The 25,794-nt window shown below is 32.8% G+C and overlaps 2 protein-coding genes across 4 annotated transcripts in view; both read left to right on the top strand.

Annotated features, from left to right (window-relative positions):
• Positions 1-5,801, top strand: part of LOC130441839 (uncharacterized) — a 677,503-nt gene extending 671,702 nt beyond the window's left edge. For 2 of the 3 annotated variants that reach the window (XM_056775649.1, XM_056775650.1), the window contains exons 5-6: positions 3,336-3,534; positions 4,685-5,799. In XM_056775649.1, the coding sequence (XP_056631627.1) occupies positions 3,336-3,534; positions 4,685-4,849 (364 nt within the window). In that variant the 3' untranslated portion in view covers positions 4,850-5,799. Of the gene's footprint in view, positions 1-3,335; positions 3,535-4,684 lie in introns of all 3 variants that reach the window. The other variant, XM_056775648.1, reaches the window with a different exon arrangement.
• Positions 5,802-23,869: 18,068 nt separating this feature from the next.
• Positions 23,870-25,794, top strand: part of LOC130441346 (alpha-N-acetylgalactosaminidase-like) — a 37,691-nt gene continuing 35,766 nt past the window's right edge. Inside the window, exon 1 of the mRNA XM_056774973.1 lies at positions 23,870-23,933. Coding sequence (XP_056630951.1) covers positions 23,908-23,933 — 26 coding nt within the window. The 5' untranslated portion in view covers positions 23,870-23,907. The remainder of the gene's footprint in view (positions 23,934-25,794) is intronic.

Genomic DNA, 25,794 nt, shown 5'->3' with positions numbered 1-25,794 from the left:
ATTCGTTCTTCCGTCATGCGGTCAATGTGCTCATTCCATTTTATCGTAGAAATACAAAAAGTATTCAACAATGACTTTTTCACCTCGTCATAAATATTAAATTGCACAGAAAATAAATTTCTAGGAGAAGACAATTTTTTATTCGTTGATTAGATCTGCAAAATACAGATTTCAATCCAAGCACTTCTTAAATCAAAAAGTTAATATCAATATCTTGAAGAAATTCAAGATTCCAACATACAATTTTTTGATAATGACAACAACTTGAAATATTGAAATATTTTAACATTATTGATGACTTTTTAGTCATTTAGTCAGATAGTTATTCAGGTAGTTAAAATGTTTATTTACTTTCTTTTATACATCATAAATATTTCTCATATTTTTAGGAATAAGATATAATAACCTAGTGATTTATTGCTTGATTCCAAAACTATATGGTAAAATATTTCCTTTTAAGCACAGGAAATGATTCAGTCATAATAATAAATACAGCGAGGAACAAATGCAGTAGTTGGAATACAATGTTGTTCATTGAAACATGATCGAACCCATTTTACTATTTTCAATTGCGATTAGTGTATGTAGACTTATTCATATCTGCCAAATATGAAATTTTTATTTCTTACCAATTACAAGATAATAAAAGTACTGTTATAAAAAACAACTAATAAAATATTTGAATTCAATTATTTTAATGAAGTAAATTCTCATTGTCTGTTTGACTGACGCTATCTGAATTTGTTTTGCGTAATTTCAAATGACCTGGTGCGAAATGTTTAGTTATTGTTTCTTCTGTTAAATTATAAAATTTTCAGAATTTATCTTCCTCTTCTATTACATGTTTTAAAGCCTTTCGCCAATGATCGGGTGAAATTTTTTATATGAAATCACAGTATGAATTCTCATCCACCGAATATTAACAATATTGTCCATTTACCTCACCATTCAACATAAAATGTTATTTATCAGAAAATGTTGTTCGTATTTAGTTGATCAAGAATTTTTTCACTAAACTTGAATCTTCTGTAACGATTATCTACCAGTATTTCCTGGGGGATTGTAATTTTCTTAGAAGGCAACTTATTTGCTTTAAGAATTCCTTTTATTGACTTACGGCTGATTTCACAATTAGATATATGCCTGGTAAAAATATATGATTTTCTGAAACTGTTAGAGGTACTGTCATTTTGATATTTTCATTGAAAGTATATCCCGTAATTGAAGCAAACATTATTATGGCATCTAAAAAACACGATTGGAAATAAATACTACTAATCGACTATAAAAAAATTTATGAACTATTTAATTTATTCCAAATTTCAGTATCGTATTTTATATAATTATATGTATCAGACTTTGATTTTGAAAATTATGATAAATATTTCAAGTACTTATTTTGTACATAATATATAATATTTCATGGAACTTGGTTTTGCGTCAGTCATTATATTTCGTTAAAAAATATTTAGTTCTACAAAGTGAAAGTTAATACTGTTACAATTTTCACTATTGACAAAATTCAATGATTTTTTCAGAGAAACAAACATTAACAGCTATGGAAATTATTCTGTGATTTCCAAAATAAAAGTTAGTGAATGTACTAGCAATCCATTGCCTTTGTGATTGTGTGATCCCACTGTGTAAATGCTAGTGCACTATAAAAGAAAAATTGTTTAAAATTTTATATATAGGAAACTCATTTAGTACTTATATTTATGCACATGGTCTAGATAATTGTACATATGAAAATATAAAATTAAATCACTTGAATTATTGAAAACATTTTCATGAAGATTATTCTTTAAATCCATTCGAACTATTACCTATAATTATCGATTTTCTAAGTTTTTATTGTAAGTTGGAATTTTTAAGACTCACGATAATGTTCGAGGTTATTTCTCTTAGTAGAGAGAAACTCGACCGTCAGCTGTTTCATGGAAGTTGTGAAAATGACGACGAAGTCTCGTTGTATCTCCCTATCACAAACTGTATTACTCCCTCTATTATGACTGACTTCATTACCGTCGAGTTATGGGGAGATTTAGGATTCGCTTTTATAAAATATTACGCAAAAAATCAATAAAATGCACAACTGTTGCGCGAATTTGCGGTTTGTAATAGAGCTTATAACATTTTTAAAACTCTTTTTATACGTTTGTAGAATGAAAATGATGCACTATGAAGTGCCCTGTTAGCTTTTTAAGTTGTATATGAGGACTAAAGAAAATGATCAATGATAAGTATTTTATGTGACAGGTAGAATAAAAAGTTCTTTACTGCAATAGTTACCCAAGCCGTTAATGTAAACGTACTGAGGCAGAGAATAGCTACCTAAAATATGTAGATTAATTTCCGTTGAAACAATTTATAGAGTGAAATAAACATTATCATTATGAAAAAAATGTATTACCGGAAAGGCGGAATTGAATATTTTGAATAATGCAAATAGCTATTTAAAATAATTTTAAATACTTGAGTAGTATTTTTTACCACCTAATTAAAAACTAGACATTCCCGTACGTTTTAAATAATCACTATTTTGTTTTAAGTTTTAAAAGATTTGTACCTTATCAAAGTATGAACAAATTCTTAAAAAGTTATAATAATTAATGAAAAGATAAAAGATCAATAGATCTAAGAATAAGAATAGTAACAAATTAATATTGTATCGAATATAAATACCAAAGAAATAAAAATCTTATTTTTCATTTGTAATTATTTTTAATTTGTAATTTGTAATTATTTTTAAATATGGATAAGAAAACAAATTTTTCGAAAACAGTCACAACTACCATATCTTTATCAATTGCATGCAGATTAAAATAATAATAAACTAAAGTATGTATTGTGGAACCATTGGTAACAATGCGATGTGTTACAGGAACAACTTTCGAATAAAACCTTGACTCCTCAAAAATACCCTTAAACACGCCTCTGAAATCTAGCAGCACGCTACGCTACGTCACATTTCGTATATATAGGCGATTGCTCAGTATACCTACTTCATACTCGACAGACAGACGAGAGTGAGAAGTAAAGTTTAGAGTGAGTTTGGCAACAGAGCTAGACCCTCGTAAAAACGTATTTTTTCTAGTCAAATTTTATTCACGAGTTTTTAATATTAAATACAGTGACTCAAACTATACCAAAGGATTATTTAATTGTGCTGTGAAGTGCTGCTAGCATTACAGTGGTTAAAAAAACTTATTTAAAGTGTTGTGACTGTTTTTGAACGGCCTCAAAATAGCCATTTTCGGTTTTTCAAAACGGAGCCCCGATACAAAAATGGTGGGCAGTAACGGCACAATGATTGCAATTCGTCTTGTTCGCAGCAAACTCAGGAAGAGGGAGGAACACAACAATAGTGTTCATCCAACAGATGTTGTTCTGCAAACTACACCGAATGCAACCCAACTAAATCATCAGAATTCTTTACCTCATGTTCTTCAATCAGACTTAACGTACCGAGGACAATTCTTATGGACGCAACCACCTCCTCCAGCCACTCAATACCTGTACAACCACAACCAGGTATGTACTTAATCTTTTCAAAAAATTTCTCATAACTAATAACCTTAAATCGGTCAACTTTTTTATGAAACAAAAACAAGGTAGTTCGTTTTGTTTTTTATTAGATTTTAATTAACCTCATTGCAAATTCAAGCATTTAGAAAGTGGCAAAAATATTAGAACGGTAAAAACTCAGTGTTCCGTAACAGCACAACCTTAATTTCTCTTTTATTATTTATTTCGAAAGAGAAGCCTTCCCATTTAACAGTTACAATGCCATTGAAACGGGGTCAAAAGTTTATGCAGGTACCTACACATTTCAATTTTGCAACAAGCGCTAATTGAAGGTAATTAAGAACAAAATGAAGTATTGGCCTTTCTCTCTCAGATCACGTAAAAAAAAATTATTGTTTGTTAGTACTCTAAATATAAATAAATTTAAATTGTATAAAGTTTGCGTGCAATTTTTTCAATCAGTTTTGAATCTCAATAGCAAAACGACATCGAAAGTAATTTCACCTAATTATAGAGTAAAAACGTTTTTTTAGTCGAACGAGATTAATACAATTAGTGGGTCGAATAAACATTGTTGCCAGAGACCTTTATCTATTTTTAAATTTGGAATAAGCGATACGACTTTATGCGTCCTTCGAAATCGGCAAAAAATAGACGCTACAATGATTAGATAATTTAAATAAATCAATTATTTTTATTATTAGTACTGTAATCGAATTTTCATTTATTGAACAACAGTCTGGCAACGTTGATTATAAAAGGTACATTGTAGGCAAACGAACTCGAATATTTCTTTCCTTATCTAGAAAAAGAAATACCGGACACCCGTTAAAGATTCATGTCCAGTTTTTTAAAATACTTAATAACATCCTTTTATTAAGGTCTAACTAGCCTTGATATAGAACGTTAAAGAAAGTCATATACCTATTTAAATTGGTTAAAGGGAAATTTGCAAGGACTGTTTTTTAGTCTACCATGTAGAGGTCGTTGACATTGTAGGCCAATATCGATCACATATTACCCTAAGTAAAAACTGTACCAAAATAAATTCACATTAAAGGCCAGTTATGGCACAATGAGGGTTGTTAACCATAATTTGTGGTTTATTTCATTGCCATTAATATTTTTACTGATGGATGTTATTTTTTCGTTACAGGAAACGCTTGTACAAAATTCGGTGGATCGTCCAGGTTTTGTTCGAGGCTTCAGGAAGAATCTTGGAGGAAAATGGAGACGTCTCGTAAAAAGGAAGCCCCCTCAAGAAGTATATACCATTCCAGCTGAGTTAAAACCTCAACTCAAACAAATATATGTTTACTAGCCTTAATACATCCCGATTGGCTGTCGAATAGTCAATTGGATTCAGGCCCGGCTGATGCGGATGCCTTCCTTAATGAGACTGATTTTGAGAAACTATTATTACTCCTCACGTTAAAGTAGATAGTAATTTTAGTTGTCCTATGTAAATATTTGACTAAAGGTTGTAATATTTACGCCATAAAGAATAGTAAGATGTTTTATTGAGTAGAACAACCTCCTTATTATACGGAGGATTATGTTAATACTTTTATTTAGTTTAACTCCGAAAAAAACGCTTTTTGTAGTAAATACTTTCATAGATGTAAGTTGTAAAAGAGTTGGCCAAAAAAACACTACATTTATTTATTTCAAACGAGTTTTGAACTAAATATGGTTCAAAAGTTAACGTCTAGTAAATGGATAGAAGTTTTACACAGCCAAAAAATTTCGCTCATATTGAGCAGACATTCTTGAATGTTGTGATGTCCGTAGAGTTTAAACATTCTCGAATATCGATAATATGCATAATTTGCGCTATCAAACAAGTAATCAAATAAATTACATAGCTTTTTGAGATTGTCCAAGTCTTTCTCAATACTAGTCAATTTGATAATTATTACAACAGCTTGTATCCACAATGCAAATATTAAATCAATTTTTAAATTATTATATCACTCAGTATTATGGTTTCTAAGTTATTGTTTGAAAAAATGCATATCAAAAGCCATCATTGAGCAACGATGTTACTGCTACCATAAATAATATTATACAAAATATTGTGATAAAAATGTCTGGTTAAACATTTACTTCTTGTAAACAAATCAACTTTAAGCACAAAAATCAAGATAGCAAACTCAATAAGTTACCTTTTGTATCAAGCCATTTTGTTTTTCAATAAATAATTAAATTGTATAGCAATAATAGAGATGATGTAAATAAACCGTGCAATAAATTGTTAATTTTTGAAATGATCATGTTGTTTTAATTAACCTTTTTTTCAAGTTGTCCGTTGTTTCAACATCATGCAACTACTATGTCAAAGTTCCTCTATATTGAAAATTTTATTTGTAATAATAATATCCGACGATTTTATAAATGGGTCTAAGAAGTGAAAAAATTTGAGAAAATCTTAAATTTATAAACCTATGTTTATATCGTGCTACACATAGGCCATCTAGGTAATAATTTTCTTCCGTTCTTTTCTCTTTCTAGCCTTTCCCTTCCAGTACCGAACTCCTCTCTCAATTAGATCTGGTTGTGCCTCTGCACACCATCTCTTATTGAGTCTTCCTTTTTTTCTTGTTTCTGCTGTTTTAATATCAGTCATTTTCTATGCTCTTCTTAATTCCGGCATTCTTTCTAAGTGTCCCAGCCATCTTAGTCTTTTAAATCTCATAATTATTCTAATTTATTATTCATCGTACAGGTTATTTATTTCCTTCTTGATCCTTCTCCATATGTCTCCTTCCTTTTTCCTTCATAATATGAGCAATTTCCTTTCCCATATATATAATTTGTTTTCCTCCATTTTATTTAGTAGCTTAGTTGTTTGTGATATTTTCTTGGAAATTAGTATCTTGTTTATTGTTACTGCCTGTTTGCTTTTAGGGTTTCTGTCTTTGATAAGTGTTCCAAGGTAGATTAACTATTGACTTGCTTTAATTCAATTATTTTTTTGCATCTTTAATTCTACTCAAAATTTCTCTTTGTTTCATATATTTTTGGAATGGGTCATTTTCATGAACTTGAGTAGACTACTACATCATCCGCACAGGCTAGAAGCTTTTGGTTTTTAGTGTTTCTGTTGTGCTTATTCCGTTTCCTCCTACTATCAATTCCAGTATTATGTATTAAGTAGAAATAAAATGACCAGAGCCTTACAGACGCTGCTAAACCTACCTCCTACCTAGTAGTGAAAGGAGAAGCCAGGATAATAGGGCGGGACTCTAACAGGTCACTTAAGAATTCTAGAATTGATAAAACTAGAAAGCAGTGACAAACTAATGCACCAAATTTACAGCATGATGATAGAAATCCCATTCGAAATGATACCTAATCAATTACCGTGGGCTAATAAAGATGGTTCAAAGTTAGTGCAAAGAGCTGGGGTGGGCATTTGTGGACCAAAAGTAGAGTTGCTAGCAATAAATTAACGTTGTTAAGAGTGTTTGGATATAAACTTCTCTAGAAAGCACATTCTCTGCGATTGCCAAGCGGCCCTAAAGATCGTAAAAGCTATTGAGTGCTCGTGTAAGCTAGAGAGACTCGCAAACTTTGAGTGCATTAGCTAACAGAAACAATTATTGTGGCTATTAGGCCACAAGGGTATACTAGGCAATGAGGAAGCAGACAACTTCGAAAAAAAGGGCACCATACTTAGGACCAAAGCTATATTGTGTCCTAATGAGATGCCACATCAGTAACGATCTGAATAGAGAAACACTCCCAAGTCTAAGAAATCTGAGTAAATGCTCGTGATGACCAGAGACGACATAAAACTGGTGGTTGGTCTACTGATAGGTCACTGCTCTGTTAAATACCACCTATAGTAAGTGAATTTCTACTATTTAATTTAGAGGGGTTGTGTTGAAAAAAACTTAGTTGACACGGGAAACGATCAACTTTATCCAAAGACTACCTACAAAAATTTTTATTATTTTTTATCTCTTGACAACGACTGATCGAATATCAAAACTTAAAAGTTACTAATAAAACATTGGTATTATAAATAATCTGAGAGAACAACTTGTATGCAACCATTAGTTCACAATATGATAGTCTACTTTTTAACAGAGGCGGCGTGAATAGAATTGTTCTGTTACAATATCTCCCTTTGCACTACACAAACGTCCTCGTGTGATGGGGAAAACAAAAGTTATGGACAACATTGACATCTCTTAGTTCTGTGAAGTATGGCAAATCAACTCATCTAATTGATCGTCTTGACCATTAACAGCTGGAAGATCTGGATCGGATGCAGGGTTAGTGGCTGAGCTGGCTTTTGTTATAGGCGGTCGGCGTTGTTTGCGCAAGGGACATACTGAATCTGAAGTTTCCTCAGAATTTCGATATGGAGTTAATGCAGAAGCGTTATATTTTCCTAGATATAGATCTGGCTTCTCTAGAGAGGCTATCATATAAGTGGTGAGTGTGACTACTCGTTGAACAATGTATTGTCCATCACGTTTTAGGGCAAATTTTGATGTAAACTGACTACTTGCCTTACTTAGTGTATGATTTATTGATTAATAAATTACGTCGCGCCTTAGCTTATGTTTTAGTTGATTATCCCTACTTCACTTTGTTCATGTTTTTCTTATGCCTCTTGGAGAGTTGTAGAGTTGTAGAGTCAGTAAGTAAGGAGTAATTTGGGGTACGAATTTTTGTCAACTGCTCTTTTGTCACGATTGACATCGTACAGAGTTCTAAGCTCACGACCAAATGTGAGATTGGATGGAGTGAAGCAAGTTGACTCACACTTCTCTGTGTTTATGGCAAATATTATTACAGGCAGTTTATCCAACCAATTGGCATGGGCGTTCTATGTAAGAATTGTTCTTTCATTCGACTGGATTAGACTCTGGGTGATAAACTGGTATAAGACATTGCAGAAAATTCAGTCAGAAGGCTACTTGTTGCATAACTGAACCAACAAAAATTTAATACCATTATCACTAATTACTCTCTTTTAGAATAACTTCATCTATTAATATGCCTCGACGGTAGCCGTTTGAAGGGGAAATATTTCCGTTCAGCGGCTGGCTGTATCTTGCTGTATCTCTATCAATGATAAAAATCCATTTATATTCCCCTGGGGTTCCAGGAAGAAGTTCAAATAAAACTATCTCTTAGACTGTACTGGTCTACCGTTGGACATAACATATCTTCTGTCGGTCCTTTTTGAAATCTACACCCGCATCTGTTGATTTTAAGCCATTAGTAATTTTCTTCAACTCAGGATCATCTAATCGTTAATCTCTGATGTCCCTAGCTGATTTTGTTGGTAGGTCAATACACACTAGGTTAATCGATTCATCAGATTCCTTTTTAGGTGGTCTGAATAATGTATCAGCGATAAGGTCACTCCTCCTCGTATTATAGTCTATACGAAGGTAACAAGCTTGTAAGCTTATGATGGTCACTTTGTACTACAACAGTTGAATTTTGAATGTTGTTGAATTTTCTATGTATTCTCTAAATTTCCGTATTGCCCAAACAATAGCTAGAGCTATTGTTTGCTAGAGTTATGTGTTATTGTAGTTTTGTTTTAGAGATGTCAGTAATCTTGAGGCATATTCAATAGGTCTTTTGTCTTCCTCCTCCCCTGGAGTAAGCAAGCTCCCAGGGCATAACTACTTGCATCTGTGCACAAGACATAGGGTAAATGTGGAACAGCCAATTTGATAATCGGAGCGGCACTTAATAAAGTTTGTAGCTGGTGAAAAGCTGCGGATTGTGTATTTGAACAAACTTGTCTATGAATCGGCGGAACTAAGATCAGGTTTGTAGAAAGGAAAGCAGCTTCTTAACATTTTTGGGAGGTGGCCTATTCACTATGGTATCGACGTTGGAATCATCAGGATGTATACCTTGTAGTGAAATGATATGTCCAAGATACTTAACGGAATCACAACAGAAGAAGCATTTCTCACGATTTAATTTTAGCTTGAACAGTGTTAATCTATAGAAAATTTTCTTAAGATGATTAATATGTTCTGAGAGGCTGGAAGATATGACAATTAAATCATCGAGATGCTGCTGGGGCCGTAGTAAGTCCGAAAGGCATACGAATGTACCTAAAAGTACTAAAGGTCGTCATGAAAGCAGTTTTATCCCTTTCGGAAGGTTTCACGTTGACTTGATAATATCCACTTTTTAAATCTTGGTTTTCTTGACTTCATGAAGTAAGTCGTTTATTCTTGGTAAGGGCCTTCCTGGTCACAGAATTTGGCTTCCTGTAATCAACTGTCAATCCAATACCTCCATTCCTTTTTCGGCACTTGGACGACTGGAGAAGCGTACGATGATTAGCATTCTTCAATTGTACCGCTTTCGAGTAGTTTATCCAACTCCTCCTTAAGTTGTTGCTCTTTGAATCTGACATTCGGTAAGGTTGTACACATATCGGATTATCATCAAGTAATACAATTGACTATTCAGCATACCTAGCTTCGGTGCTAGGTTCGAAAACAATTGCATTGTCTGAAACTTTAGAAAATCCTACATTGTTTAATTGAGCGAGTGAAACATCATCCTATGCCAGGAATGAATAATTTACGTCGGGATTCTCATTAAAATAATACAAATTATTGGGTATATTTAAAACGATACTGGCAGCTTGAATAAAATCAATACCAAGAAGAATGCGACTATTTTCTTGTTCTGGAACCGACAGCATCTGCATAAGCACTGCTGTGCCTTAGAGTATAACATCAAAAGAAAAGAGAAAAGCTGTAACCTTTCGCAATATACCATCTGCAAGGGTCATATTAAGGTCATGGGCTACAGAGTATGGAACAAATTCAATTTTAGCAATAATCGATATAGCGCAGATCTGTCAACACTGGACTCTGCACTCCTTTATCTAAATAAGCACAGCCACTATGACCTAAAATGTTAATTGAAACCAGTGGATGAAAAACTGAACTCCCTTGCAAAGTACTGTATAACAATTTAACAACATTTTTACAATATGAGCAATGTTTATTAATTTTAAAGTCTAAAAGTTTTTGCTTATCGAATACTTCAATGTCTCTTCCGCTAAACTCGCTTGAGTACAAAGTTCTTTAAAATTGTTCACTTTATTGCGCTGCACTTTTTCTCGAATTCGTTTCTGTGGTAAACCTTATACCATATCAATTTAAGTAGCTTCTGGAAGAGTTCTGCTTGAAAGCTGAGTGAATATAGCGCGTGCTTTGCAAATAAAAACATCGGTTTTTGTTTTTAAGTCTTGTTCTATAGAAAAAGTTCTCGTAAATACGATACGGATGTTTAGCAGGACCAAAAGTTGATTTTAGTAGGTCTATGCTGTCTTTCTCAGCTGCTATAGCTGCTTTGCGAATTTTCTGTCCATTTCATAAAGGTTCAAGTACCCTGTAGGAGTAGTATTAACACCTTGAGTAGTGGGATACAAAAATCCCAAGACAATTGTCTCCTTTCGTAAGAGTCTACGTATTTTGAAAACAGAAGAATGAGATGTGGAGTCTTGTACAGAATATCTTGGTATAGGTGCAGAGTGACTGGAAAGCCAAAAAGATAATCTACAATCTGGAAAAATAATATATTCAAATTAATGATTCTGTTTAGACAATTAATCAATTTCGATATTATAAAAATTGAATGTAGGTAGCATAATCATATTCTTCAAAATAACTCGTATAAGACGAAACATTTTTGTACACGCATACGCACCATTCCTAAAAATTCTCTTTATATGACTCTGTTTCGAGGACCTGAATTTTTATAAACAAATGTATAGTTTTTGCTATTTCATGATTTGTTATTGCTGCATATTATTGCCGTATTGATGATTTCTCAATTTATATTTTGAATATTGAGACTCTTGTTTCATGCCAATAATATTACAATAATTAAGAACCTCTTATATCATCTTATAATATTACTGATATATAATCTATTTTTAATCTTCTGAAATATGTTGATAATGTACAAAATAGTTTAAAAATTATATTTAAATACTAGATTTAAATGCTTTTCCGATTTTATTTCAAATGCAAAATACCAAATAGTTTTGCAATTTGTATTTCAAATGCTAAATGAAAAATAGGTATTTTCAAAACATATTTTTAAAACGTATATCTTTGTCAAATTAAATTTTTTCTGCAATGATAATAATGTCTCATAGTTTTTATTGCATACTTGAAGGGGCCTATTTATTACTGTGTCATGTCCTTAAAACGTAGGCGATCCTAAGTGGCCACAGATAGAAGAGAGCTCCTTCAAATAGCATGTAAAATTCGTTTCGAATCCGTTGTATTCCATGTTTCAATTTAATTCATAAAATTGTAAATATTTTCTATTCATTGAAATATGAATTTTTTTCTGCATTAGATAAAAGAAATACAATAATTCACCAATAAAGTAATTTTTTACAAAATGTCAATTTCTGTAATAAATTCAGTTTATGTTTTAATACTTAGGCTTGATTTTAAGTTATTTGTCCTATCGATACATGCTGTCTATACTTTATTTGTACATATTTGTAGTCTACAACGGTTTGTGATCTTTTTCCATATTGCAGCGCGCTCTATTTCCCTAGATCCATATTTATAGAGTTAATCGACTGCAGTTTTCTACATCAAGTTGTTAAATCAACATATTAATAGTTGAATATAATTGCAGTAGATGGCAAAACTCGACATAGTTGTATCAATGAAAATAAACTAATAATATGATTCTTATCGTTTTCATACAATACTGTTTTTATAAATTAGTGAAGGAAACGATTTTATAGTTTTGTTTTTCAGTTAACTTTTCGATTAAGCTAATCTGTTCCGCCACCTGCTGGAATAATCCACTACTAGTATTGAATCGCAGTAAACTATGATAACCGTAAGATTAGAAAGCCCACAGTAGTTGACGCTTACGCCATATTCTATCCAATAGAATTTAAATTATATAATAAAGTAAAGGATAAATTATGAATTATTTTGGTTGCCACAACTCCGATATAAGTAAAGTTTTGCATATGCAAGAACATTTTCTGAAAAATGTTTTTCATCTGCTTCCTCAACTCCTAGATGTGATCAATATCTTATAAAAATTGTTTGGATCGCTTCTTTCTATATAATTTCATTCAGTACTTGATTTGAACGTATAAAAATGAAATCCAAAGTTTTTTGTTACATTTAAATTTCTCAAAATTATGACATACAAAGTGTAGTTATTAATTAAGTAGATTTTTATTTAATGTCACATTGAATATATACTCTTTCTTTGTGCCTTTAACGTCCATGCGAATCTTCCATTGTTTAAAATAGAGCTGAAAATATTCTTTTGACAAATATTTCAGGATGCATGTTGCTTTCTGTTTCACAACGTCAGAACTGAAATATTGTCTTTCTAATATCGATTTCATCTTAGGATGAATAAGTTTGGTCATGTTCAAAGTTATAAGTACGATTATTATCGCGAGCTATTTGAGATCCAAAGGTAATAATTCCCACCACTATTTGTCACATACTTTTTGCATGTTGAAATTATTAAGTGAAATTTGAGACACTTCCTCGTACCAGTCTTTTCTCTCATGATGAAGATTGTTGAGTATATCTTCTGCTCACCTTGAACAGCAGCACTAGCAGCACCAGTTGAGAGAGTTTTTTCTTGACGAAGGATTCTACTGAAGACATGTAAAAGTAATATCAGATTTTTTAAATATTTTTATAACAAAATTAGAAACTAAAAAGTGTCCTGGCCTGGTAAGTACATATTTTTCAAATTTTTCATACTTGGTTCAGAAGTATTTCTCCTTAATTAAGTAAGTTTTTGATATTAATATGAATGTTTACATTTATATGCTTTATTAGTACATCTAATTCAGGTTCCTATTCTGAAACCATTTATTCATAACGTTCAAATAAACTACCCTCTTTGTAATACAATGTTGTGTATAGTTTTTCCAATATCAATTGCAGATTGCTGACAATTTTGTTTGATCTACCATAGGCGTAGATAAACTATAAAACGTAAATAGACGAGTAAAATGTACCTGCCTGTATTGCAGTTTTGTTTAAACAGGGTACCAGACGTGAACTGAGCCCTTTTTGTACCCCGTTCGCTTTTTTTTCTGCGAAACGAAATTTCAAACCAAACACCATAAAGGAAAATAAATTTTTTGCAAATAAAACAAAAGAAAAAAACATTTCAATTCCAAAATATCTTTATAAATAATAATGGTAGTCAGAATCATCTGAACTAGAGTCATCATTTGATTGAATTATGATGGGCTGTAAAGAGGGTGATACCACATATTCATCTTCTTCTTCGATAACATAATCAACACAGTTCTTCCAAAGCTCTTGGCGGTCTGTTGCTAGAACTTTCTTTACGAGTTCTACAACCTCTTTACTCAGTTCTGGAGAATGATAACAATAGTAAGGAAGTAGTCTGTTCTTTGCACAGCTTGTCAATATGATAAATTTTCTCTAACTTTAGACCTTTAATAACAGTAAGCAATTCAATGTTTGTTGGGGCTTTTTTACGATCGCTGACAGGAATAGAAATATTTTTTTCAGACATAAATCCTAAACTGTCTTTGATTATAACGCGTTTCTCTTTAGAGCATGGTCCATTCAAACAGCAATTTTTACTATTGTCAACCCAACCGAAATTTACTACATCATGACTATCAACTTCGGTAGTCTTTTATCACAAATAATCTTGTTGCCATCGAACTATCCTTGACGAATCGCTTTTTGCCATCCGTTTATTCAGTTTTTTGTGTTTAAAACCACATATAAACTATAAATTGTCCTACGTATTTTTGGGTTCTGTGAATGATCCACAGCAACCCCTTTCGTGACTACTCGATAAATTGAAAATTTATTTAGTCTAGTTAATTCAGCAATTCTTACTATGATTGCATTTTTTTTAAGATTCAAATATATTTAAAATAACTTGCTGTGTTTTTATATCTAAATATTTATTATTAAATTCATACCTTCTTGTCCTCGTCTTTATTCTCACTACACTATGCAATTTCATTGTCTTCATTTGTCCATGGTCTGAAGAACGCCATATTTCTATTTATTTAAAGAAATTTATGAATTAAATGAATCTCAACTAGCGACGCCACTGCTTATTACATGCTGTCTGGTAGAAATATTTAAAAGAAATTGTGTACATACGCTTTTCGACAGTTTCGGCCTATAGAAATGCATTTATGTTTACGATTCGATGTTTTCATTTGTAAACAGTGGAGATGATGAATCCACGTAGACAGGGAGTAAACATTATTTTTCCTTCCTTAATTTGGTATGAGTGCCGAGTGTATTTATGAAATATTGATTGATCTTTGCAAAACTGTCCACTACAATTGATATTGGAAGAACTATACCTACTCGTTAATACTTAGTGCCGCCAATTAAACTTTCATTGAGCTGGTAGGCATATATATATATATATATATACATATATATATATATATATATATATATATATATATATATATATATATATATATATATATATGTAACTCGTTTTACGCCTAAAAATTTTTTTTGTCAAAATACTTGACAAAACAATCGAAAATTCTTTGTAAATTCTACTATGTCCCCAACAAATACATTCTTTACAAAATTAACAGAATTCATAGCTATGTTTTAAAACTATAAAAAAATCATTTTATTGGAAAACATGATGTGATTTGGCCTTCAGACATATTATTTAGCAATGTATCGAGAAGTTAACTTAAATATGTAGAGAATAAAACCCACTATTTAAAGGATTTGGTATTTGGTAGACCCGTGTAATCATTGTAAAAGGAACCTCCTAATCATTCTGAAGCTTTGAGGACCTCCCTCTTTTCCTCATAGGATTATGAAGAAAGCCATGATATTTACGACACCGATTTATTATATCGTTGTTTTATTTAATCCTTAATTTCTCTACGATTTTAGTCATTCTGGAGTGCTCTTCAATAGTGCCGTCAAGATCTCCGTAAGTAACTCGTGTCGTCTTGATGCAGGAACGATCTTTAGAGGTCACGGCCACATAATTTACATTGCAAAGTACGATCCTGTGGAAAGTGCTACTATTTGGGTCGCTGACTACATTTTTAAACCTCAGAATTGATCCAATGAATTGATCGTCAAGCTTTTCATTCCAGAGGGCTGCTGGAGTCCACTTCTCCGCTGATGCACCAGTGATTCATTCCACTTTACAATATCTTTTTGTTTTATCCGACTGCAGTGCTTGCAATCAGTTTTACTCTCTTTGAAAGAACATAATCAACATCAGCATTCCCGTGCAATTGAGTTTGCGGTGTCAATAAATTCATTAATCAATTTGCATGTTAATATTGATGCAGTAGGGAAAATCCGCTTTTCATCATCCATTTTAGTGACCAAACTAAGTTCTTTGAATTGGCTAAAACCATGCCCCTCTTCAATTTTTTTTCGAAGTCTTTCGTATTTAAAAGTCTCGCTTTGATAGTTTTTGTTTTAGCCCATAATAATTCTTTTTTCAATTCCAATGCTACAATTGTTCCATCGTGTCTGATTTCTTCGAACTCATAGAATTACTCATAATTATTTTTAGATGATTTCTTCTAACATCAAGATTAACATTCATCTGATGTTGAAGCTCAGTCAAATAGGTAAGTTTAAGCTAATTTCATACCTTCTTTATAACCTTTTTTTTATATTTTGCGAGCCAATTTTAATTCACACCTGAATTTTAATCATGATACGATAGGAATAACGCCTTTTTTGCTGTATTCATCTTTGATAATTCTTTCGTATATTATTGTTAATTTTTCCATTATTTATTGGAGAGAATTCAATTTATTTTAATTTATTATTTATTGTTGCTATTCTGTAGACTTTTGTACCTTATTGGGTATACCTCTGTGGCTGTTTCGGAACATGTATTTGCTAATGTATCTTTTTTGGTTTGTTACAATTAATGGTTAAGTATTTACCGGTATATTTTACCTTTTTTGTATTAGGGTAATAACATAGATTAAGGACGAAAGTAATGTTCAGCTCATTAGGGTAGGTACAGACGAATAATACTACCTGACCATCAAGGCCAATTGTTACACCATTCTACAGGTTTAGGAAAATACCAATTCACGGCATGAAAAAAAAGAAAAAACAAGAGGAAAACAAAGATGCTCCCAGCACCTCCAAGGGACACACTGAAGATGCCAAGGAAGATGTGAATGGCACAGATCACTCCTCATCGAAAACCTGGGCCACAGAGAATTAACCTCCGAGGCTCCAATGGAAACAAAATGCGCAAGCAACGAGATTGCCGCGGAAGATCACCAAGGGGATCACACCCTTAGTGAGTCGGATAAACCGAAGGTTTGATGGCGGGCATCAAAATAGCACAAGTGAACGCTCACCACATTAAAGGAGCAGCTGCAGTAATCGCCCGGGCGTTCACAAAAAAAAACTTAGCGTAGTCCTAGTCCAGGAATCCTGGGTCTACAGGGAACATGTTAAGGGACTAACCTGTGAAAATACCAAGGTAATATAATATAATATGACACCAGAAGTGGTAGTAAACCGAAATCATCTTTATCTTTCAGAATTTCTGACCAGAGACCTCGTACCAATTCGAACACGTCTCGAATACGAGAAAAAAGAAATTATCACATTCTCCTGCTACTTCGATGAAAACGGACTAGACTTGCAAAGACTCTTAGACTAGTAACAAATACTGTTAGAGAAAGAAGCTGCCAATACTGCTACGATGCGATGCAAATGCTGTTTGAGGTATCAAATACACCAACAGCAGAGGTGAGCAAATCTTAGCATATATTTTTAATTAATAACTTTTACATACACAATATAGGGAACACACCAACATTTGAAACAAGAGTAAGGGAAGAAGTTTTAGACATAACATTGTGTACTTCGAACCTTAAAAACCGTGCAAAAACTGGAGGGTATCGAATGGGCGTATCTATCTTAACCGTACAATTGACTCTATCAAATATAAACGGAAACAGGATAGATACAACGAACTCCTCGAATTCCTCAGAAAAGAAGACAACATCGAGGCCCGCGAAGACGTTCTCGAACAACTTGAGAACGAAAATGCGCGGCCCCACGAGGAAGCAGAGGGTGAAGTAGTGGAGTTCTCTCTTCTCGAGAGTCCTAGAGATTGAGGCAGGGACACAAGCTTTAAAGATCGTCTAAGTCTTAATTCGAATGCTGAGGAGTTCGTACCCATTGCGATAGAACACCGGCATAATACTATCTCTACATTTCTATATAATTACTGGCACTCTCTATGACTACAGAATAATCATGTTCGGACTAGAGACAGATTCTACTGAGCCAGAAATCAGTAGAAATCCGATAAAAAAACAATTGGGAAACCAATCTACATAATAAACTAGGGCATATTCAAACCAGCAAGGCTAGACACCATATGAGTCTGGAGCAATATCTCAGAGAAGTGGCGAGGCTGCATGGTGGAATAATCAACTGTCCAAGCTAAACACGAAACCTCTTTAATAGAGCAAAGTGTTCCGGGGACTGGCAGAGATATACTAAAAACACTGCTCTTGCAACAAAGAAATAAGGAAAGCAAAATGACAAAGCTTCAGAAAATTATGCGAGAAAATTGATTCTACACCTGCGGCTTCAAGACTTCACAAAGTCTTGGAGATGGGTAAAGTCAATACAACCATGAGGAAACCGGATGGCAGCTTCACGGAGAGTGAGAGTGCCCAGAAATCGGCAGCTTCATCACTTAAAAGGACAGATTATAGCAAAATTACGAGAGAAACTGCAGTGAACAAATAACATAGGCCTTAAACATCTTTCAACCATTCAAGTAGCTAGTAGTGGACGGATTCTATTTTGCCACACTTGATCCGCTTCAGTAGCAGTTGGGTTACATATCAGAGCCATGGAGAAGGGTCAATGTAACCTTTATAACAAAAGTAGGGAAGAAGGACACCACACATCCCAAATCCTTCGGACCAATCAGCCTCTCCTCGTTTCTACTCAAAACGATGGAAAAAGCTGTCAACAATTATATTAGAACAGAGATTCTGAAGTGGAAACCTTTCTATTCACGTTAATTTGCCTACCAAACAGGCAAATCTACGGAGACTGCTTTGGTATAATTGACAACTGGAATTCCAAACACTTTGACGAACAAAGAAAACTTAGTCCTTAGACATAGAAGGCGCTTTTGACAATACTCCGCACGACGATATCAAAAGAGTTAGATGCGAGAGGAGTAGATAGGGCAACCTCCAGATGGATGACACAACTACTATCTACTAGAACGGCAGAAACGGAAGTAGGGCAAGACACCATTTCAATCAATGCAAACAAAGGATGCCCACAAGGGGGAGTGACGTCCCCACTTATGTGGAGTTTAGTAGTAGATGAACTCTTATGCGGGTTGATGGAGCTCGACATACCCTGTCAAGAGTATGCATACGACATAGTTATCTACGCAAAGGGATACTTTGCGAATTCCCTCTGCGACATAGTTCAAAGAGGACTATACAAAAAGGTGGTGTCGGGCTAAATGTCAATCCAAACAAGACCTACCTAATTTCCTGCATTAGGAAGAAAAAACTCAACCTTAAGCCCAACAAGCTAGACGGGAAAGTAATCGAATGGAAAACATAGGAGAAATATCTGGGACTCATTCTAGATAATAAATTTCTCTGGAACAAACATGGAAAAGAGATAATCATCAAAGCCACATAAGCCCTGATGGTGTGCAGAAACTTCGCATTGAGGAATTGGGGCTGAAACCCAAAGATACTACGGTGGATGTAGATTGTGGGACCAATCATCACATATGAGGTAGTGGTTTGGAGTACTAGAAGTAGTCTGAATACCACGAGAAACAGCCTCTCAAAGGTACAAAGACTGGTTTATCTGCATCCGAGGCCATGAAATCTGGCTGAACAGCTGCACTAGAAGTGATTGTAAATCTCCCATCTCTCCACATAGTTCTGGAAAGCGTGACAGAGAAAACATCACATGTTCAGAGATGGAATCATCAAAGAAAAGCCGTTCCTAAATAATGACCAACAAAGCAAAACACCATACATACATACCATAACATTTATATTTATTAGATTTTTATTTTAATCATTATCACCATCTGATCAATTATTGAAATTTTGAATTGTCATTACAGTATAAATTGTTTTTGTAGAATTCTTTATGAAACATTCTTATTTGTATTTTTATAAAGTTACTTGGAATCAATTTCTGGAGAAGAACATTGTAATTCATTTCAGGACATGTAACTTTTTACGTACCTATACAGCCGTAAAAAACTCTTTCTGTCTGTCTGCCTTTTTATATACATATGGAAAAACCCGAACAATTATTTACTCAACATATTTTTGAATTATTTTATTTATCAATAATCTTCATTTACAAATATATATTTACAATAAATAAAAACACTTTAATAATCAGTGACAATTGATTTTTTAATGGCCGTAGAGGTGCTCCAATTTAATAAAAAGTATAAATAATATTACAGAATTCTAATTCAGCTCATCTGATATGATTAGATAAAATTTCAATCAACAAACAACGATACAGTAAAATAGTACACAGATATATATATATATATATATATATATATATATATATATATATATATATATATATATATATATATGCCTATATCTATTTTCTAAGCTAAAAAATTTTGAAGAATAAATATATGCCCAGGGTAAGGAGTACGAATATATAAGAAGTTATATTCGATTTGATTCTACAACGATTAGTCAAAATATTCACTTTCGATCTCTAGAGATTTTTGCAATCTAAAACTACTAAAGTCGCCCATTGTTATTGACCGTTTATCTGGTTTAATACCTTCAAAATTATATTTTCTTTCATTATAATGACTATTTTTCAAATATTCTCCAGAGCATATTATAAATTATATGATTTTTTAGAAGAAGTCTTGAGAATCGAGGTTTAAAAATAGATAATTTAGCTTTATTACTATAACTACCTAATACATTCATCTGGATAATTATCACAGTCAGTTAGACATCTAAATCTTTCCCATTGCATCCAACCCATTGGAGGAGTTCTCGCCAGACCATTATCCAAACCATTAACTACTGTTAAGACACTCATAATTATCATGAAAAATTTTAAGGTCATGTTTATGCTGCTAATTTGGAGATACCTAAAAAATGAACGATATAATGAACGATATTAATATATGAACTATATAGAACTAGATTTTGTTCAAGTATGGTTTTTTCATTTATCTTTATTGCCAAACACCTACATATTCCCGTGGAGTTGGAAGAGTATTTACATTCACTTTGCACTGTTGTTTGTGAGCGAATCACACCATTTAGATTGGAATTTTGAAATACTTAAGAACCTCAAATCTTTTCAAACTGAAAACACTTAAAAGATATGTATTTTTTATTCCTAATATTCAATCTTGATTAAAAAAGCTCATTTTAACTATAATATTTAAGCACTATGATTCTCACTTTTTTTGCTTAATATTAAGCCTTTTATATTTGACATTTGATATATTTAGTATTAATTTAACTTTCTTTTTCACAAAATTTTATTGATCTTGTTTTAAAAACGAAAAAACTATTTTGAAATAAATATAATAGCAATGAAGTAGTAGGTATATATTCTATTTGTTAGTTGGCTATATTTATTTATTTTTCTTTTCATTATGTTATTTATCGTTTTTGGAATAATTTTAGCTCTTCATGTAGCTTTGGCTTTTTTACCAGCTGTGGATTTCGATATTGATACTCAATTCTCTGTTTTGGTGCAACAGTAAAGGTATCATCCCCTGAACGGAAGAAGAATGGAATATTTCTGTTCAGTGGGCGTGAGATAATTTTGTGATAATGATGTTGCAACAATTGATCCGGATACCCTTCAACATAACCATTGATTTGTTTCTTCCTTAAATTTCAAAACATTGAAGAGAGATTCACAGCTATATTATATCGGTCTTATCTGTACAATTTTGTTCCATTTCAGCGTTTGCAGTTATGATTTGCTTATTTTTATATGAAAACATTACATCTAAATATAGTTATGCAACTATAAGATCCTAAATATTTATATAGATAGAAGATAAAGAGGAGTCATCAGATCTATAAGAAAAAACAAATATGAATAGCACGTGATTTATTGAAACAGACATATAATCGGGATAATTCATTCAAAAAAACATTTGCTTCTCCAAAATTTGATTACTACTTATCAATAATTCATCCACTATTCGTGATATCTGTAACTAAAATCCTCTGATAAATCTTCTGTTTTCCAATCTCACCTTGGAGAATTTCTATCTTCTCACCACTGACGATTGTTAATATGTATTTTTTTGAAAATGTACTGTAGGCAATAGATTCTTTCTGATAATTGTATAACTATGGAGTCAATTATCATTTGGTAAGATATCTTCTTATGCCATCCACTAGATTGTACGTTTTTTGGCGGACCATCTTTTTCAACAAGTTTCTTGATGAGTTTATTTAGTTAAGTTAATAATTCAGTGTCTCGATAAAAGCTTAGCGTCGCTTACTTCAACATTTGCTTATCTGACCTTTACTGTATCTCTCGTTTAAGTTTTTTTGACTGCTTCGAACTGAAGTGGTGTGTCAATGCTTCCCCAATAGTGTTGACTTTGCTATGCTTCAGATCTTGCTGTAGCTCGACATCTTTGACAAAATCGCCAAAAACGTCTATGACCATGCTTTCTAATACATCCTCCGCTACTGATGGGAAAACTAGTTTTCCCAAGTGTGTGATATCAGCACTGAACTTTTGTTCAGCTTATTGACTACTGGTTTTGAATAGGGTCCTAAACAAGGAGTGCATATGTTAATATTCAAATCTCTGTTCTAACCAGGAATTCAATACTTTTCGTCTTTGTAAAATACTACTGCGTAGTCTTGAAGAGCAGGTATCAACGACTGCAAGGAGTTCCAGTCATTACCGACAAAGGAGGGTGGTTTGATTTTTACACGGACGTATGCGCTCCCTCTAGATTGTAATATTTTGACGGAAAACGCATTTTTTATCCAAACTTTACAATTTTTTTGTTTTATCATCTCTCAAGGCACCCAGTTTCTGTTCCATTTTTTTATGCAACCTGTCGACTTTCTTGTTGTTTCGATCACCATGTCCTTCATTTTCACCAATTAATATCAAAACCAAGTCCTCCATAAAGAATAGAGTTGTACAAGTTAATTTCACATTTAAAACTTTATTACACCTCAATTATAACACTAATTGCAGCACAAAAATCTGAATTACTAACACTTCACATCAGACATTACTTGTTTATCGTCCGGATTGCTTGTATCGTTTGCCACTTATCCTCAATATTCGTCTCAAAAATTCTATCAAATGGTAAAAACTTCGGAATAGATACAGTCAATTTCTCCTCGCAAAAACATCTGGAATAATATTTACCCAATAATATATGGATCATGGATCCACCCACCACCCCTTATAGTATTCACCACATTAATTGGCGTGAAAAGCCCTGTGGCTGAGACCCATCAGACAAAACTTATGTTATGACTGACGGTGTCAGACGGCGTGCTGCTGCATACAGATTATTCTTCCTGAATCACACGTACGTATTATTATTATAATTCAAAGGTTACATTTAATTGCAACAATATAATAACAGGCTTTTATCATCAATGTCATATTTTCAAACTTGTGAAATTGATTGAAATTTCCATAAATAATTTGTAGAGAGTGGATATTGTTGCAACTGCCATTTCTGTCCCCTCTATCCAGAGATTCCCGTCACCCTCACATTTTACTGTTTACTCAAGGTCCCTACAATCCTAGTCACAGATATCTTTGTAATATGGTTTTTTATAATTATTTAAGTGAAATTCGACGTATACATAAAAATATTTGGCTATGTGGATATACTGAAATATGAGCCTTTGATAATTTTTTTTCGACCCAACCATTAGAATTTATTCAATATCACCGTTATACGATGTCAAAACCACCAATTGCTCCTCTATTTACATAAGAATGTTTACTTTCGAATGTTTTTATGATAGATCAGTTTAAATGATATAAATTTCATTGTCCCTTAATAAATTTGTTAAGTTCAAGTAATATCATGTAGTTTTTAATAGAAATAAAAATTATAAAACTTTACCTGCTAAAGTTGTGCGAAAATAACATCAACAAAATTTTCAGTTCTACTTCGATGAACTTCAACTTTATATATATATATATATAAAAATATATATATATATATATAAATATATATATATATATAAAAATATATATATATATATATTTTTATAAATAAATATAAAAATATATAAAGTTGAAGTTCATCGAAGTAGAACTGAAAATTTTGTTGATGTTATTTTCGCACAACTTTAGCAGGTAAAGTTTTATAATTTTTATTTCTATTAAAAACTACATGATATTACTTGAACTTAACAAATTTATTAAGGGACAATGAAATTTATATCATTTAAACTGATCTATCATAAAAACATTCGAAAGTAAACATTCTTATGTAAATAGAGGAGCAATTGGTGGTTTTGACATCGTATAACGGTGATATTGAATAAATTCTAATGGTTGGGTCGAAAAAAAATTATCAAAGGCTCATATTTCAGTATATCCACATAGCCAAATATTTTTATGTATACGTCGAATTTCACTTAAATAATTATAAAAAACCATATTACAAAGATATCTGTGACTAGGATTGTAGGGACCTTGAGTAAACAGTAAAATGTGAGGGTGACGGGAATCTCTGGATAGAGGGGACAGAAATGGCAGTTGCAACAATATCCACTCTCTACAAATTATTTATGGAAATTTCAATCAATTTCACAAGTTTGAAAATATGACATTGATGATAAAAGCCTGTTATTATATTGTTGCAATTAAATGTAACCTTTGAATTATAATAATAATACGTACGTGTGATTCAGGAAGAATAATCTGTATGCAGCAGCACGCCGTCTGACACCGTCAGTCATAACATAAGTTTTGTCTGATGGGTCTCAGCCACAGGGCTTTTCACGCCAATTAATGTGGTGAATACTATAAGGGGTGGTGGGTGGATCCATGATCCATATATTATTGGGTAAATATTATTCCAGATGTTTTTGCGAGGAGAAATTGACTGTATCTATTCCGAAGTTTTTACCATTTGATAGAATTTTTGAGACGAATATTGAGGATAAGTGGCAAACGATACAAGCAATCCGGACGATAAACAAGTAATGTCTGATGTGAAGTGTTAGTAATTCAGATTTTTGTGCTGCAATTAGTGTTATAATTGAGGTGTAATAAAGTTTTAAATGTGAAATTAACTTGTACAACTCTATTCTTTATGGAGGACTTGGTTTTGATATTAATTGGTGAAAATGAAGGACATGGTGATCGAAACAACAAGAAAGTCGACAGGTTGCATAAAAAAATGGAACAGAAACTGGGTGCCTTGAGAGATGATAAAACAAAAAAATTGTAAAGTTTGGATAAAAAATGCGTTTTCCGTCAAAATATTACAATCTAGAGGGAGCGCATACGTCCGTGTAAAAATCAAACCACCCTCCTTTGTCGGTAATGACTGGAACTCCTTGCAGTCGTTGATACCTGCTCTTCAAGACTACGCAGTAGTATTTTACAAAGACGAAAAGTATTGAATTCCTGGTTAGAACAGAGATTTGAATATTAACATATGCACTCCTTGTTTAGGACCCTATTCAAAACCAGTAGTCAATAAGCTGAACAAAAGTTCAGTGCTGATATCACACACTTGGGAAAACTAGTTTTCCCATCAGTAGCGGAGGATGTATTAGAAAGCATGGTCATAGACGTTTTTGGCGATTTTGTCAAAGATGTCGAGCTACAGCAAGATCTGAAGCATAGCAAAGTCAACACTATTGGGGAAGCATTGACACACCACTTCAGTTCGAAGCAGTCAAAAAAACTTAAACGAGAGATACAGTAAAGGTCAGATAAGCAAATGTTGAAGTAAGCGACGCTAAGCTTTTATCGAGACACTGAATTATTAACTTAACTAAATAAACTCATCAAGAAACTTGTTGAAAAAGATGGTCCGCCAAAAAACGTACAATCTAGTGGATGGCATAAGAAGATATCTTACCAAATGATAATTGACTCCATAGTTATACAATTATCAGAAAGAATCTATTGCCTACAGTACATTTTCAAAAAAATACATATTAACAATCGTCAGTGGTGAGAAGATAGAAATTCTCCAAGG

The sequence above is a fragment of the Diorhabda sublineata genome, chromosome 3 (genome assembly GCF_026230105.1).
Source record: "Diorhabda sublineata isolate icDioSubl1.1 chromosome 3, icDioSubl1.1, whole genome shotgun sequence".
Lineage (NCBI taxonomy): Eukaryota > Metazoa > Arthropoda > Insecta > Coleoptera > Chrysomelidae > Diorhabda > Diorhabda sublineata.
The sequence above is the reverse complement of the archived record's forward strand: the minus strand, read 5'-3'. Positions and strand labels throughout refer to the sequence as shown.